General features: G+C 43.4%; 1 protein-coding gene across 2 annotated transcripts in view; it reads right to left on the bottom strand.

The window, feature by feature from the left end:
• Positions 1-344, bottom strand: part of HAP1 (huntingtin associated protein 1) — a 30,279-nt gene extending 29,935 nt beyond the window's left edge. Inside the window, exon 1 of one of the 2 annotated variants that reach the window (XM_063300714.1) lies at positions 83-344. In XM_063300714.1, the coding sequence (XP_063156784.1) occupies positions 83-221 (139 nt within the window). In that variant the 5' untranslated portion in view covers positions 222-344. The remainder of the gene's footprint in view (positions 1-82) is intronic. The other variant, XM_063300713.1, reaches the window with a different exon arrangement.
• Positions 345-16,313: the final 15,969 nt, after the last annotated feature.

Genomic DNA, 16,313 nt, shown 5'->3' with positions numbered 1-16,313 from the left:
TCCTCCAGAGGGAACCGGCAAGAGAAGGCTGAAGGTCCAGGCCAACAGCACCCCTCTCTCCTGCCCCCTTCCTCCTCCTTACCCTCCTCCAGTTCCTGGGATATGAGATCCTCGCTACCGCCCAGGTCAGTGTTCCCGTTGACTGCATCGTAAGTGGCGGGGCTGATCCAGAACTCCATCCCGGGCGAGCCCAGAAACGTCTCTGCTTCGGTGGGCAACATTAACCGCGCGAGTCCAGCGATCCGATCCCTTCGCTCGTTCACCTTGCACGAGGAGGAACAGGCAAAGCCAAGCAGACGCCTCTCAGCTGCGCCAGAGAGGTGCGTGTCTCGCTCGGCTCAGAAACCTTCACTTTGATCCAGCCCGCTAATTTGCATTACAGCCTCCACTTACCACGCCGCCAGCGCCCTACATACATTTATAGAATCTGCGGTCCACCTGTTTGGGAAGAATCCACTTTCCCGGGCAAAACGGGGGAACGGAGAGATAGGGGAAAAAATAGCTGAATAGCTTGACCCCGCAATACTGGGGTAAGAAAAAGAGGGAAGAGCTGAAAGTAAAAGCTTTTGACAGGAGAACCGGCTAGAATTGGCTAGTAGAGCTGAAATGGAAACAGCAAACGTATTGTGGGTGAGGGGGTAAAGCTAGTTTCCCCCTATTGTTATGCAGCACAGTGGTCCATCCCAGCTCCGGCATTCTGCAGTATTTTTGAATGGGAGGGTGGGTTGGTGCGACTTCAGCCATTTCATAAACGCACTCTTTTTCGGAATTAGGCCCGAATAATTAGCATTTATTTTCTTTCTTTTTTTTAACTCACTAGCATGGATCAGTTCGCAGAGCAGCGTGGGGAAAATTTGGGAAGTGTGCAATTAAAAGCCAAACGTTAATTATCTTGCCTTTACGGATGAATGAAACGTGTAAAAGTTTCCCAAGGGGTAGATTTTTTTTTTAAGCAGAACCAAGCAAACGTAGCCACTTAATAAAATGTTTCTGCAGAACCAAAACTTCTAGCAGTCATGACATATCAGGCAATATGAAAAACGTTTAAAGGCAGCTGCACATGAATTACATTTGGGTTTTAATAATGGGAGGACGTTTTGGTGAAAAGAGAGGTTTTGCTAACAAAAGGCAAGGCAGTCAGCACAACCAGTGTTTGCCATTTATGGGGCACCCTAGGTTTTGAGAGGGCTGTGAATAACTGGGAGAGGCTGGTAAGATCTGTTATACATGCTGGACAAAGGGTAATGTAAGATGTGTTAGTGGCAGAAGCAGAAAACCCTAATGGGGTGGTGGTCTAATCTGCAAAATTCAATCCACCATGAACTTCAACTGTCATGGTTATTGATGCTTTTACTCATTTCAGGAATTTGCACAGGGAACTTCAAGGACAGAGCTCCTAAAAATCGCATCTTTTTTAAACAGGTGTCTGATTTTAATTTGGGTTTTATGATTTATTGTAAATTGTTGGTCTGCTAACTTTAATAAAAAACAAACAAATAAGTAGCCAGATTTTTGTTTCTCATTCCCCTGCCTTGAATAGCATCCGAAGCCCACTACCCCCAGCTTTGGCTTCTTGCTACACAGCTGGGCTGCCTTTGGGTCAGAGACCCTCAGCAGGAGACTCAGAAGTATATTAGATTGATTGTAATCCTGACATGTATTGTCAAGCTGGCTTTGAGTAAATAAGGAAAGTCTTCTACAGCTGTCAGCCCTACAAGGTAGATTGGACTAAGAAACCAATGCCATGTAGGTCAGGATTACTTCTGTCATAAACAGCTGTAGTAACAGAATCTTTCAATACTGCTGTGAACAAGGGGGAGGCTTGCCTAAGATGTTTTCTCAAATTAGTTTCCTGACACAGATTTAAGCCCTGCTTATCTGACGGTTGTCTTGGTAGCAGCTCTTCCTCCTGTCCTTCAAGGCCATTCCCTCTACCCTCTACAATAGCACCACATTGGCCTTCCAAAATTAGCTGTTTTGTTTGGGTCTCCCTCAGCATAATCTGTTTATCCTGCCAGAGGATCTCAAGAAAGATAGTTTAGGAAAGGGGTCATGACCAAACACATATTTACACTGTTGAACACCATCCTTCCACATTCTAGTCCTCCCCAGGACATATTTATAAAATGGAGGCCTGAGAGCAAAATGACAATTTTGGCCCGTCCTCCAATGTTTCCTCTATTGTATCCTATGAATTTTTTTATCCATAGTTGTCAATGGCCTAATACAGTGTTTCTCAACCTTATCAACTTTAAGATGTTTGGACTTCAATTCCCAGAATTCCCTAGCCAGCTTGCTGGGTTGTTTACATAGACTTGCTGGCTGGGGAATTCTGGGAGTTGAAGTCCTCACATCTTAAAGTTGCTAAGGTTGAGAAACTCTGGCCTAGAAAATAGGAGTGTGTGGGAAAATTCAAAGAACTAAAAGAACTCCTGGAATGGTGTTTTTAACTTATTTGTTTAAGTGCCTTGAATAAAGACAATTGATTCATTGAATAAACCCTGAAGTGTATTTCAGATGGGGGTCTCTCTGTGTAGGGGTATCTAGGACATCTGCCCTCTGGGCAAGGCTCTTGCCCTTCCACACCAAGGAATTGCAAAAAGCACAAAACGGGAATGAAGAGGATAGACTAGAGGATGGCAGCTGGATGCAGCTCAAAGGAGAGAGTGATCAATAGGTGGCAATAAAAGTAGAGTTGGCCCAGTATTAGGCCTTTTTTTTAGAAACTTTCAATCACAAGGTTGGAAGCTGTGGCCAATTTTGACTGTAGCAGCTCTGATCACAATTACTCATGCTGACCCAAATACAGGACTGAAAGGCTGTTCTTTCAACTGGGCTGAACCCTGGCTAGAGCTGAGGTCCTAACATATCTGAAGGACCAAAGGTTGGGAAAGACTGTCTTCACAATCTAGGGAGTGATACAAACACAAGCATTCCTAGGGTTGCAGCTACATCTAGTGAAGTAACTTCAAACAGCAGGTAAGCAGAACTGCTGTGACAGAATAGACATCAGACTCTACCATCTTCCCCCCAGAAGTCCTCATATAAACATTATATAAAAAGAGGCCCCTGCACATAGAAATCTTGAGGTCAGGAAGAAGAATTCTGACATACTACGTTATTATAAGTAAGGACTTTATTAATTTTTATTTCAATGCAGTAACCTTCAATCATGAGGCTCAAATTATCCTACTGTGGACATCTTATGCGAAGACCAAGCTCTCTGGAGAAGGATCTAATGCTGGAAGAGGTGGAAGGACAGAGAAGAAGAGGATGACCAGCAGCAAGGTGGATGGACTCAGTTATAGTGGCAATGGGTGCACCATTGGAAGACCTGAAGGACCAGGTTAGGGACAGATTGTCATGGAGAAAATCTATCACTGTGGTCACCAGGAGTCGACAATAACTTGATGGCACACAATCAATCTTTAATCATATGCACGTCTACTTGCTATCTAAAGTGACATAGACCAGATAATTTTTTTTTAATTTCATTGGGAATCAGGCCATCCTTCCCAAACCAACAGTATGACTATGGATATGGCTCCCTCTTTCTAGTTCAAAAGTTACTTTTGAAGACACTTGAGAAGGACAGGGTTGTTTGTCAAACTGTCCTTAAGGATGAAGCTGCCTCCTTCATTACAAGAGTCACTTATAGAAGCAGGGAACACAGATCGACTGATTACATACCAAGAAGTCATTTTTGACTCTTAGCGACCACATAGATTTTCTCCATGGCGATCTGTCCCTAACCTGGTCCTTCAGGTCTTCCAGTGAGGAAACACAGAAAGGGGCATAAATAGGGCAGTAAGAAGACAGTGGTGTTCAGATACAAGTATATTCTACAGAGGTCTAGAAATCTCCTGAGTTGATCTGTTAAAATGAGATTAACTCGCAAAGACCTTTGAGCATAGGAGGAGAGAAGAGAAATAAGGATATTGGTTGAGGGCCAGCAGAGCTGGCAAGGAAGGCATCTGATTGGTGAGGAAGGAAGAGAAATTTCAACATCTTAAGTCAAGACATTTTTATTCATTTGTTAGAATTAGATCTCACCTTTCATTTAGGAGCTCAAGGCAGCGTACGTAGCACTCCCTCCTCAGATTTTTTTCCCACAGCAACAACAACCTTGTGATATAGGTTGGGCTGAGAGAGAACAAGCAGCCCAAAGTCACCCAGTGAACTTCCATAGCTGAGTGTGGCCCTGAACCTAGGTGTCCCCAGTGTCAGTCCCACACCTTCATCACCACACCACACAGTATTTAGGTCAGTGTTTCTCAACCTTGGCAACTTTAAGAAGTGTGGACTTCAACTCCCACAATTCCCCAGCCAGCATGCTGGCTAGGGAATCGTGGGAGTTGAAGTCCACACTTCTTAAAGTTGCCAAGGTTGAGAAACAATGATTTAGATATACAGTACTGTATAACAGTGAACACAAAAGAGAGTGATAAACAAGGGGCACACTGGATGGTGGTGGGGGAAGAACAGAAACAGTACATTCCTTGCCATTTAGAAGTAATTCCAGTTAATATAATTCTGAAAACATAGAAATTAGACAGCCTGCCAAGTGGGTGCCAAAGGAGCTCCCACAGATGCAAAGAGGTAATGGAGGGAGACAGGCCAAAGTCTCCTTCAGTGCTAAAAATTCACTGTTGCAGAAAATGTCCTTGTCCCCAAACTCAGTTATTCCAGAAGTCAGGCTCACCTGCCAGAATTCCCAAAAGTGACCCAGGGCAGGAAATGTAGGTAAGGGGGGAAAAACCCAAGTGGGGCATCTTGGATTTATTGCACGAAATAAAGTGATGCTTCCAAAATTAATGTTGTTAATGTCAGTACAGAGTGCTGTGTCAGGCAGGAGATGGGAGGTTTTATGAACCGTCAATACATTTTGGGCACAAGAGCCCACGTACTGTGAGGAAAAGCCTGTTGCCTGATATGGTGTGAGAATAACTTGACTGACTTGCACCTTCACTGCAGGTAGTCCATTGGGCAGCTAACAGACTTAAATAAATAAATAGTCCACAATGGGAGCTGGCAGGCCAATTTGAAAGCCAGAGCACCCTACTACTTCGGTTTCTTCGTGATTGTCATTGCGGGGACTTACAGCCTCGGATTCCAAGATACCCTTTTCCTACAATTCCTCCTTCACAGCCCAGAGACTCCAACAGGTGAGGAGGGAGGAGAGGTAATGAATAAATAAGTACAGTAGCATTCAGTCCTCAAGGGGGAAAGAAATGTAGAAATTTTTCCTTGCTTTTAAATTGGCAAATGAAACCAACACTTTAAAAAAATATATCAGAGGGCAGATGGAAAGGTTTTGCCCAGGTTTTTAAAACTGAGTTTTGAAAAAATGGAATGAAAGAAAAATTAGCTTTGCTGCTGTTCTTTATGGAAGAGAGACAAGAGACCAGTGGTGCTAGGCTTAAAGACAGCAGAGCAGATGCCGTGCATGGGGGTAACAGTTTCCAGATGTTATTGTCATTACAGGATGTGTGTGTGTGTACACTAGTGTGTACACACTACACACACACACACACACACACACACTAAAATACAAAAGAATTTAAAGCACTGTAAAAACAATGTATGGCATAACATTTTCACCTCTGAAGGAGTTGGAAAATTTCAAATAATGCGAGTTAGAAAAGGCCCCAGCCTCTTTATTCCCCACAGAAGATCAGCCTGGACTAAAAAACAGTTCAATGGTTCAATTCACTAGAAAGCATCTTCATAGGTTTACTTAGCACTCAGAGGTTGAAATCAAAACAAACCATGTAAAAAGTTCACAAAGCAGCAGGGCAGAGGTGGCTGGGATGGTTTACAAGCCACATCACAAATACCACAAATTTTTTTTGGGGGGGGTGGCTTCGGGTATAATACAAACCTAGTGTGTTTAGTTTCCTTAAGATTCAACTTATTATGCAGGCTCAGCAAATGGGCAATTCAGAACCAAGTGAAGGAGATTAATAGGTCCTCGTGACAGTCTTTGCCTCATAAAGGTCCACAACACCTTGGAGCAGGGTTTCTCAACCAGGGTTCCATGAAATCCTACAGTTCCACAAGAGGTCACTAGGGGTTCCCTGGGAGATCACAATTTATTTAAAAAATTATTTCAGATTTGGGCAACTTGACATTAAAGAGGTAAGTTTCAATCTTTATGTTAAGAACAGTGTGAATGCCTGTAATACAGGCCTACCCATGAACGAATATAATAATTTTGTAACTTCTGGCCTATATTTGAGCCTGAATGTGCAGGGGTTCCCCGAGGCCTGAAACATATTTCAAGGGTTCCTCCAGGGTCAAAAGGGTGAGAAAGGCTGCCTTGGAGTAAGGCTAGTAAAGGCTGCCTGAAATTTTACAGGGCTCACTGTTGATGAGTCTTTCCAACCTGACTGTGCTGGTTGGGTTTTGTAACCATGGTTTCTAGACTAGCATAATGTGAAAACTGAGTTCTAAGGATGACTTAGGAACCAAGACCACTTCCTAAATCCTCTTGGACACGGAGTTATTTCCACAGAAACATATATAATGCAGTGGTATCAGTCTCACTTTCCCTTGTGAAAAATCAGGCCTTACTCTTGTTCTTTTAACAGACTTCCAATCATTAATTAAAATCATGGGAAGCATTTCCCATTCCTTAATCACAATACTATTTTTTTTTAAAAATAGCTTAATTAAATAAAAAAGGTTTGGCAAGGAGCTAGTCTTCTGAGTACTGCAAAAATGCTTAAATATGGATCGTTACCTTGCTGTGGTGCTGGAGCTTGAGCACCTCAATGATGCCATGAGCTAAACCATGAAGGGCCACCCAAGACGGGAAGGTCATGACAGAGAGGTCAGATTAAATGCAATCCCTGGGGAAGGTAATGGCAACCCACCCCAGTATTCTTGCCGTGAAAACTAAATGGATCAGTACAACCAGAGATATGTTGGTATACCATCGGAAGATGAGACTCCCAGGTCGGAAGATGGTCAAAATGCTACTGGGGAGGAACAGAGGATGAGTTCAACTAGCCCCAGACGTGATGATGCAGCTAGCTCAAGGCCGAAAGGATGGCTAGCGGCCGACGGTGCTGGTGGCGAACGGCGAATCCGATGTTTTAAGGATCAACACACCATTGGAACCTGGAATGTAAGATCTATGAGCCAGGGCAAATTGGATGTGGTTATTGGTGAGATGTCAAGGTTAAAGATAGACATTTTGGGCATCAGTGAACTGAAATGGACTGGAATGGGCCACTTCACATCAAATGACCACCAGATCTACTACTGTGGACAAGAGGATCACAGAAGAAATGGAGTAGCCTTCATAATTAATAGTAAAGTGGCTAAAGAAGTGCTTGGATACAATCCAAAAAACGATAGAATGATCTCAATTCGAATTCAGGGCAAGCCATCTAACATCACAGGGATCCAAATATACGCCCCAACCACAGATGCTGAAGAAGCTGAGGTAGAGCAGTTCTATGAGGATCTGCAGCACCTACTGGACAACACGCCTAAAAGAGATGTTATTTTCATCACAGGAGACTGGAATGCTAAGGTGGGCAGTCAAATGACACCTGGAATTACAGGTAAGCATGGCCTGGGAGAACAAAACGAAGCAGGACATAGGCTGATAGAATTTTGCCAAGACAATTCACTCTGCATAACAAACACTCTCTTCCAACAACCTAAGAGACGGCTTTATACGTGGACTTCACCAGATGGACAACACCGAAATCAGATTGACTACATCCTTTGCAGCCAAAGGTGGCGGACATCTGTACCGTCGGTAAAAACAAGGCCTGGAGCTGACTGTAGTTCCGATCACGAACTTCTTCTTGCACAATTTAGGATCAGACTAAAGAGATTAGGGAAGACCCACAGATCAGCTAGATATGAGCTCACTAATATTCCTAAGGAATATGCAGTGGAGGTGAAGAATAGATTTAAGGGACTGGACTTAGTAGACAGGGTCCCGGAAGAACTCTGGACAGAAGTTCACAGCATTGTTCAGGAGGCGGCAACAAAATACATCCCAAAGAAAGAGAAAACCAAGAAGGCAAAATGGCTGTCTGCTGAGACACTAGAAGTAGCCCAAGAAAGAAGGAAAGCAAAAGGCAACAGTGATAGGGGGAGATATGCCCAATTAAATGCAAAATTCCAGAGGTTAGCCAGAAGAGATAAGGAATTATTTTTAAACAAGCAATGCGCGGAAGTGGAAGAAGACAATAGAATAGGAAGGACAAGAGACCTCTTCCAGAAAATTAGAAACATTGGAGGTAAATTCCAGGCAAAAATGGGTATGATCAAAAACAAAGATGGCAAGGACCTAACAGAAGAAGAAGAGATCAAGAAAAGGTGGCAAGAATATACAGAGGACCTGTATAGGAAGGATAACAATATCGGGGATAGCTTTGGTTAGTGAGCTAGAACCAGACATCCTGAAGAGTGAGGTTGAATGGGCCTTAACAAGCATTGCTAATAACAAGGCAGCAGGAGACGATGGCATCCCAGCTGAACTGTTCAAAATCTTGCAAGATGATGCTGTCAAGGTAATGCATGCTATATGCCAGCAAATTTGGAAAACACAAGAATGGCCATCAGATTGGAAAAAATCAACTTATATCCCCATACCAAAAAAGGGAAACACTAAAGAATGTTCAAACTATCGAACAGTGGCACTCATTTCACATGCCAGTAAGGTAATGCTCAAGATCCTGCAAGGTAGACTTCAGCAGTTCATGGAGCGAGAATTGCCAGATGTACAAGCTGGGTTTAGAAAAGGCAGAGGAACTAGAGACCAAATTGCCAATATCCGCTGGATAATGGAAAAAGCCAGGGAGTTTCAGAAAAACATCTATTTCTGTTTTATTGACTATTCTAAAGCCTTTGACTGTGTGGACCATAACAAATTGTGGCAAGTTCTTAGCGGTATGGGGATACCAAGTCATCTTGTCTGCCTCCTGAAGAATTTGTATAACGACCAAGTAGCAACAGTAAGAACAGACCACGGAACAACGGACTGGTTTAACATTGGGAAAGGAGTACAGCAGGGCTGCATACTCTCACCCTACCTATTCAACTTGTATGCAGAACACATCATGCGACATGCTGGGCTTGAGGAATCCAAGGCTGGAGTTAAAATCTCTGGAAGAAACATTAACAATCTCAGATATGCAGATGATACCACTTTGATGGCTGAAAGCGGAGAGGAACTGAGGAGCCTTATGATGAAGGTGAAAGAAGAAAGTGCAAAAGCTGGCTTGCAGCTAAACCTCAAAAAAACCAAGATTATGGCAACCAGCTTGATTGATAACTGGCAAATAGAGGGAGAAAATGTAGAGGCAGTGAAAGACTTTGTAATCCAAAGATTACAAAGATGCTGACTGCAGTCAGGAAATCAGAAGACGCTTAATCCTTGGGAGAAGAGCAATGACAAATCTTGATAAAATAGCTAAGAGCAGAGACATCACACTGACAACAAAGGTCCGCATAGTTAAAGCAATGGTGTTCCCCATAGTAACATATGGATGCGAGAGCTGGACCATAAGGAAGGCTGTGAGAAGGAAGATCGATGCTTTGGAACTGTGGTGTTGGAGGAAAATTCTGAGAGTGCCTTGGACTGCAAGAAGATCAAACCAGCCCATCCTCCAGGAAATTAAACCAGACTGCTCACTTGAGGGAATGATATTAAAGGCAAAACTGAAATACTTTGGCCACATAATGAGAAGACAGGACACCCTGGAGAAGATGCTGATGCTAGGGAGAGTGGAGGGCAAAAGGAAGAGGGGCCGACCAAGGGCAAGATGGATGGATGATATTCTAGACAGACTCGTCCCTGGGGAAGCTGGGGGTGGTGACGACCAACAGGAAGCTCTGGCATGGACAGGTCCATGAAGTCACGAAGAGTCGGAAGCAACTGAACGAATAAAACACAAACAAGAAAGATAAGCCATGCCAGGGATCCAGAAAGTCAAAAAGCCCAGCAGTTGAGTTTTGCAATTGCCCTAGAGCAGTGTTTCTCAACCCAGGCAACTTTACAACCTGTGGACTTCAACTCCCAGAATTACCCAGCCAGCGTGCTGGCTGGGGAATCCTGGGAGTTGAAGTCCACACGTCTTAAAGTTGCCCGGGTTGAGAAACACTCCCCTAGAGGTATGCCTCTCTGAGTAGCATAAGAGGATAGATGTTAGGAAGTGGGCAATGCTCTGCTGAAGCCTCATCTCAGTTCTCTGTGAGTTTCTTGGACACAACTGTAGGCAAATCACTATCTCACAGCTGACACCCAGCTTCTCTTCCTTTTGCACCACACTGATAATAATAGCCTACCTCATATAGTAGCTGTAGCTGTCCAAAAGAACAGGTACATAGACTCAGAAAAAGTGTTCCTTAAAAGCTAAGAATTATTGTTACAGACCGGTTTGACTTCTCCCAGAAGGTTACTTACAGAAATACTCCAGGGTCTCTGCAATCTGCTTGGGTGTGAGGCAACTAGCAGCATCAGAGGTGACCAGAGGTGTGTGAATCCAGTCGCCATGGTCGTATCCAAACACTGTGTCTGCCCGGAGCTGATACAATGGCAGTTGTTCCCCCAGGAGGCTGATGATTTCCACCTCAGGCACATTGGTGCTGTTACAGAGCTCTGATGAGGAAGGATGGGGAGACACAAGGAGAGATGGTTTGGTCAGCAAAGGGGAAAGTGAGGCAAGGCCTTTGGTCTCAAGCAGCTGAATTGCCTCTGAGATGTGCCTGGCCATAGAACATCACAGGATTTTCTTGATTTCAGCTTACTATGTTGCACTAATTCATCCAGTGTGCTATTTATACCATGATTTGAATGAAACGAAGCCAATTTGATATTTTGTAATACACGAAAGGTGAGCAAACCAGAGATTAACAGTAGATGACAATCTAGTGTGGTGGTAAAAGGTATCCCTCCACACACGTGAGCTACATTCCCTACAAAACTTATGAAATCCCCCCCCCTCCACAATTACATGTGAATGCCTTAAGGTGACGTTGTAATGAAATATTCACAGCAAGCTAGCGAAGAAGGTCAGGAATCTGTGGCCCAGTAAACCAAATTGTTTACATTCACTGGCCATACCTCAGAGATAGTATAGCTAGCAAGCGCTAAATAATAAGGTCATACAGACAGGTTTATCAAAAACATTCCAATATCATGCTGTAATTTATACTGTGTCTGCCTTTTTCTTTGTCTTATCTTTGAAATGTAGTAGGTTGTGGTTCTGCTTTTGATCAGGACTGCCCAGCAAATTGTCAATGCTTTTCTGGGAACCCAGTGTACGCTGTATTGTTTGCATCCCTAGTAAAATTATGTTGTATCTTCAAAGTGATTTGGTTACTTTAGATGAGCCAGGGTTTGGCCACAACACTACGCAACTCCAACTTGATTATTTGAAAAGACATTTGCAAAACATTATAATGGAATATCAAAAGCAAGATCTCTTAAAATTTGTGATTTGCTTATTTATCTCTTAGGCATTTGAATCATTTGTAACCTCTGTAAAGAAAATCAGTGTGGCTTACAACAAAGTGATTTGAACTACTATATTTGCCCATTATTATTAATTTTAGTATTTTTCAGATAATTGTATCTGCCCACTTTTGATAAGAACTCAAGGAAATACCAGGCCTGGGAAAATTAAAAAGAAAACCCAGGAAGGTTCTTTTATATTGTTACCATGAGAACTATATAGATATGGATCTGAAATCACTAGAAGTTAAGCTCAGATCAGTGGAAATTTACTCAAAACCAAAGGGGTGGCTTGTATGCAAACAGTTTAACTTAACAGTTAAAATATTAAGTTATACTTTAAAAAAAATTAACTTAATCTACAAAGAGAATTCACTTTTGTTTCTCTGCTCATCCCACGACTATCATCAAGCAGTCTAGACCAGTGGCTCTCAACCTTGGCAACACTAAGATATGTGGACTTCAACTCCCATGCTGCCTGGGGAATTCTGGAAGTTCAAGTCCACACATCTTAGCCTTGCCAAGGGTGAGAAACACTGGTCTAGGCAATGCTTGCAAAGGAAGAACTCTGCTGCCCCCTTGTGGGTTTTCATGGGCAAATAAGCTTAGCAAGAAATAGAGGTTTTCTCGGTTTGAATAAGGAGTTACTGCATGTGTATACTTCATTTCCAGTAAACTGGGTTTGCAGAATTTGGTAATCTTTTAAAAAGAGTGGCAGAAACAGCAGCAGGACAAAAGAAACATACACCAAGCATCTTTCAAACAGTTTCCAACTCTCTTAAAGATTACTCAGCTCCCAAGAGAGAAAGTAAACAGCCTAACATTTTGACTTCAAGAGAGCCTTCCCTGCCTGGCATCCCCCAGTTATGTTAGACCAACTTTCCAGCCAGCATTGGCAGGTCAATAAGTTCGTAAGATCATGTTCCTGGTGGTGAAGATATGAAACACTTCCTGTTCTACTGAGGATTTGATGTAAAGAATAAGAGGTTATCAAAGAGTCCTCTATATTCCTTGGAAATCTGAAGAAAGGAAGGAAATGATCAAAGGATACAAAAAACAAATCCTATGGGGAAAATGGAAGAAATCTGCATTCTGCCTGGGCCCTGGAGAAAAGAATGTAAGCAGCAGAGGTGAGATCTTCCCCCACCAGAAGGCTTCAGACAGAGCTGAGACAGCTTCTGCATTTCTTGCAGCATGGGAGTTGGAGTAGATAGCTTCCAAGATCCCATTCTGTTGTTCGATATTATATTATGATTGGAGCTACCCACATAATTGGAGCTGCAGAAGATTAGGACAAAAAGGAGGAACAAGTAGTTGCTGGGACACTACCAGCCATGGTTACCCACCCCTTGCTAGAAGCAAATGCAAGGTCAGTTCAACTTACAATGATGCCATCCAGCATTAACCACAGGGGCAATCAGAAAGATTTTGTAATCCGCGACACTCAGCTGCAAGATACTTCATTTCAATTCAAAGTTGGCTATTAAACAGTTTCCTGGGAGTGGCACCCTGCAATCTCCTGGAGAACTGCAAGCCTGTGCTTGCAAAGATTGCGCTCAACATCTAGATCAGTGTTTTCCAACCTTGGCAACTTTAAGATGTGTGGACCATTCCCAGAATTCTGCCTGGGGAATCCTGGGAGTTGAAGCCCACACATCTTAAAGTTGCCAAGATTGAAAAACAGTGATCTAGAGTAACTTCTTTGTGAAAGGGAATGGTCCACACTGACTTGTCTTACAATGTCTTACTAGAACTTAGTTTCTGGAATACCCTTGAGTGAATTCCATGCCTTTAGACCAGCTTGCCCACTCTTTTTTTTTCCTTTTATTTTGACAAAGCTCCATTATTTGCCAATGGATACATGAGAGGCAGAAATGTGATAGATGAAATCTCCCCATTACTGAATTTCTCTGCAGAGGGAGAACAGCCTGTGAAATTTCTGCTTTGGGGGAGCTAGTAGGGATATAAACAACAACAGCTGTGCACACAAAGACACACACCACATCGTAGGAGGCTGAAATTATAAAGTTGCTTGGGCACTGTGCAGTCACCAGGAATCAACCCCTGCTTGTTGGCAGATAATTAAGAATGAAATAAAAATAATATTCAAGGAAAGAAGGAGAAGGAGAGGAGCAAATAATTTTTGCATTTGGCAGCTTTTTTGGGTGGGAGGGGTTACCAGAGCAGTAGCCATAATTACTGAAAAAATAATAAAGAATTTTATAGCATCCTAAATACAACTTCATTACAGCATAAGCTTTTGTGGATTACAATCCATAAAATGCCTAGCATCTGCTGTCCAGAAAGCTTATGCCATTACGTAACTGTTTTTGATACGCCACAAGATTCTGTGTGGCTTCGATTTATTTTCACCAGCGGATGTTAGTGAATAGTAATGCTGTAATTATTCTCTTCCTACAAATAGTCCATGCTTTCAGACTTCAAGTCAGTTAGTATCCATAAAGAAAAGGAACTGCACCAAGCAGTGAAATGCCAGAAGTTTTGTTTAGATTGCTTTGGGTTTGGGGAATCCCACAGGCATCGTCCAGGCTTTTAAAACTGGCTCTCCTTCCAGATGGATTAAACATCTCCTCTGCTTCACCCAACATGGGCAAAACAAATGGCAAGATTCTCAGAAATTGTATATTATCCCCAAGAAAATGTTTGCATTGTGTAGCTGCCCCTGAACCCTTGTTACTGTATATCAGCCTTTGCAGAGCTGGCAGTGGTCCTGCTTAATGCATTTTGAAACTCCACCCATTATTGTTTCCCAGACTCCATTAAAAACCAACAGTGTGGATGAACCAAATTTACAGTGCAATCCTGCGCATTATGATTCAGAAATAAATCAAAAGGCATTCAGTTGTGCAGGAATATGGTCCTGGGGCTTAGCTGTTTTTCAATTAATGTGACAAGTAAGTCCTTAAATTGGCTGGGTTTACAGTTTTTTTAAAAAATTGATTTTTAGCTCGTTGCTTGGCTGGCTTTCATTCCGCAGTGGGGATTGGCAACTTTTCAGCCAACCCCTTCCACCAAATACATTCAATAGATGCTGCAAAGGGCTCAGATCAAGATGGAGGGGGGGGGGATAGTTCTTACTAGTTGGCAACACCCCCTTCTTTTCAAGTGAATGGGAACTGCTTCAAGGGTATTTATTTATTTAACCAATTTATAGGGCTGCCCAACTCAAATAATGTGACTCTAGGTGGTATACACATACAACAAAAACAATAAACAGAAAAAATTATTACACAGCATTACAAAAGCAACCTGAAATACAAAAAGGCAATCAAACAGGTTAATTACCTTTTATCGATGCCTGAGGAAAAAGCCAGGTCTTACCGGCTTTTCTAAAGATAAGCAGAGTTGGGGCCCGTCGTATATCAGCGGGGAGATAAACCCATAACTATCCACACTGCTGCACTGTGGACCAACTGAAGCTCCTGGATGGTCCTCAAGGGCAGTCCCATGTAGAGTATGTTGCAACAGTCCCATCAGGAAGTCACTAAGGTGTGGGTGACCACACGCAAGGCCTCCTGGTCCAGGAATGGGCGCAACTGGAGCACAAGACGCAGTGGTGCAAAGACCCACCTGGCCACAACTGCCACCTACTTTTCAAGCAAGAGCTCTGAATTCAGGAAGACCCTCAGATTGCTCACTAAGTCAGGACAGGCCAGTTCCACCCCATCCGGAACCAATTGTGGAAACACTCCAATTCCCAGATCAAGGAGACCTAGAACACATAGCCACTCAGTCTCAGCAGGGTTAAGCTCCAACTTGTTTTTTCTCACCCACACCTTCATAGTCTCCAAACACAAACTGATGCCATCCTCATTCCTCATGCTCAGCCTTCCAGGCATCCAAAGACTAGATGAGACCAGCCGGCTTGTTCAGCCACCAAACAACGTGGGAGAGGATTGCCTAAAGTTGGGCAACAGGACAGATGCACAGAGGAGAATCTTCTTTGAGGCCACCATGACAGGTGTACCACCAAGCAGCCAAGAGGATAATTTCCCCAGTGGCCAGCCAGCAACTCCACACACACCACTGTTGCTTCTTCTGCATGTAATGGGCTGTGAGAATAACCTTGAGGAAGAAGAGGAAGAGCCACAACCAAGACAACAGATAAGAGAAATCTGAGTCCAAAGCAGAAATGTAATTTGAAAAAGCATCCCAGACTTGACCCTCCCTAGTTCTCTCACAGATAAAAGCAGAGAGGGGGAAGTGCTTTCAGACTTGCAAGGTTCTGTTACTCTAACAGAATAACAGTAGTTTTAGTATTCATAACTTTGGTTTCCAAGTCTGGTCCACCTAAAAGGTTGACATCACACAACCAGCCCCACCATGGTTGCTGCTGCTCCAATCTCCATTGTGTACTCACCTCCCAAGGCAGACTGATGGAGTTGCTGTCACAGCACCACCACCGGGAACACTCTGCCAAACAGCTGATCGGCAGCTGCAGGAGTCCTCAACTGAAGGGCAGTTCTACTTGCAGCACTGCTTGACCACCAGCCCAGTCCACCCCAGCTCCACCTTAGCCATCTTTCCTCAAAAGCCTGACCATTGGCACCAGCACCAAGGGCAGTCCTGACAGTTGAAAGCAGCTGGGAAGCCAATCGAGGGTCCCAGCAGCCCAACTTTGCCAGGAACTCCAAACCACCAGTACCAAAGCCACAGCCATCAGAGTCCCAGTGAGATAATCAGGGGGCCTTCCAAAAAAGACCAAACAACTTCCAGTCATCCAGAACCGACTCTAACCTCCACCACACACTAAAACCATTGCAACCCCCTGTCCAGCTAACAAAACCCTACCAGCCCGGTCACTGTGTGTGTC

The sequence above is a fragment of the Candoia aspera genome, chromosome 4 (genome assembly GCF_035149785.1).
Source record: "Candoia aspera isolate rCanAsp1 chromosome 4, rCanAsp1.hap2, whole genome shotgun sequence".
NCBI lineage: Eukaryota > Metazoa > Chordata > Lepidosauria > Squamata > Boidae > Candoia > Candoia aspera.
The sequence above is the reverse complement of the archived record's forward strand: the minus strand, read 5'-3'. Positions and strand labels throughout refer to the sequence as shown.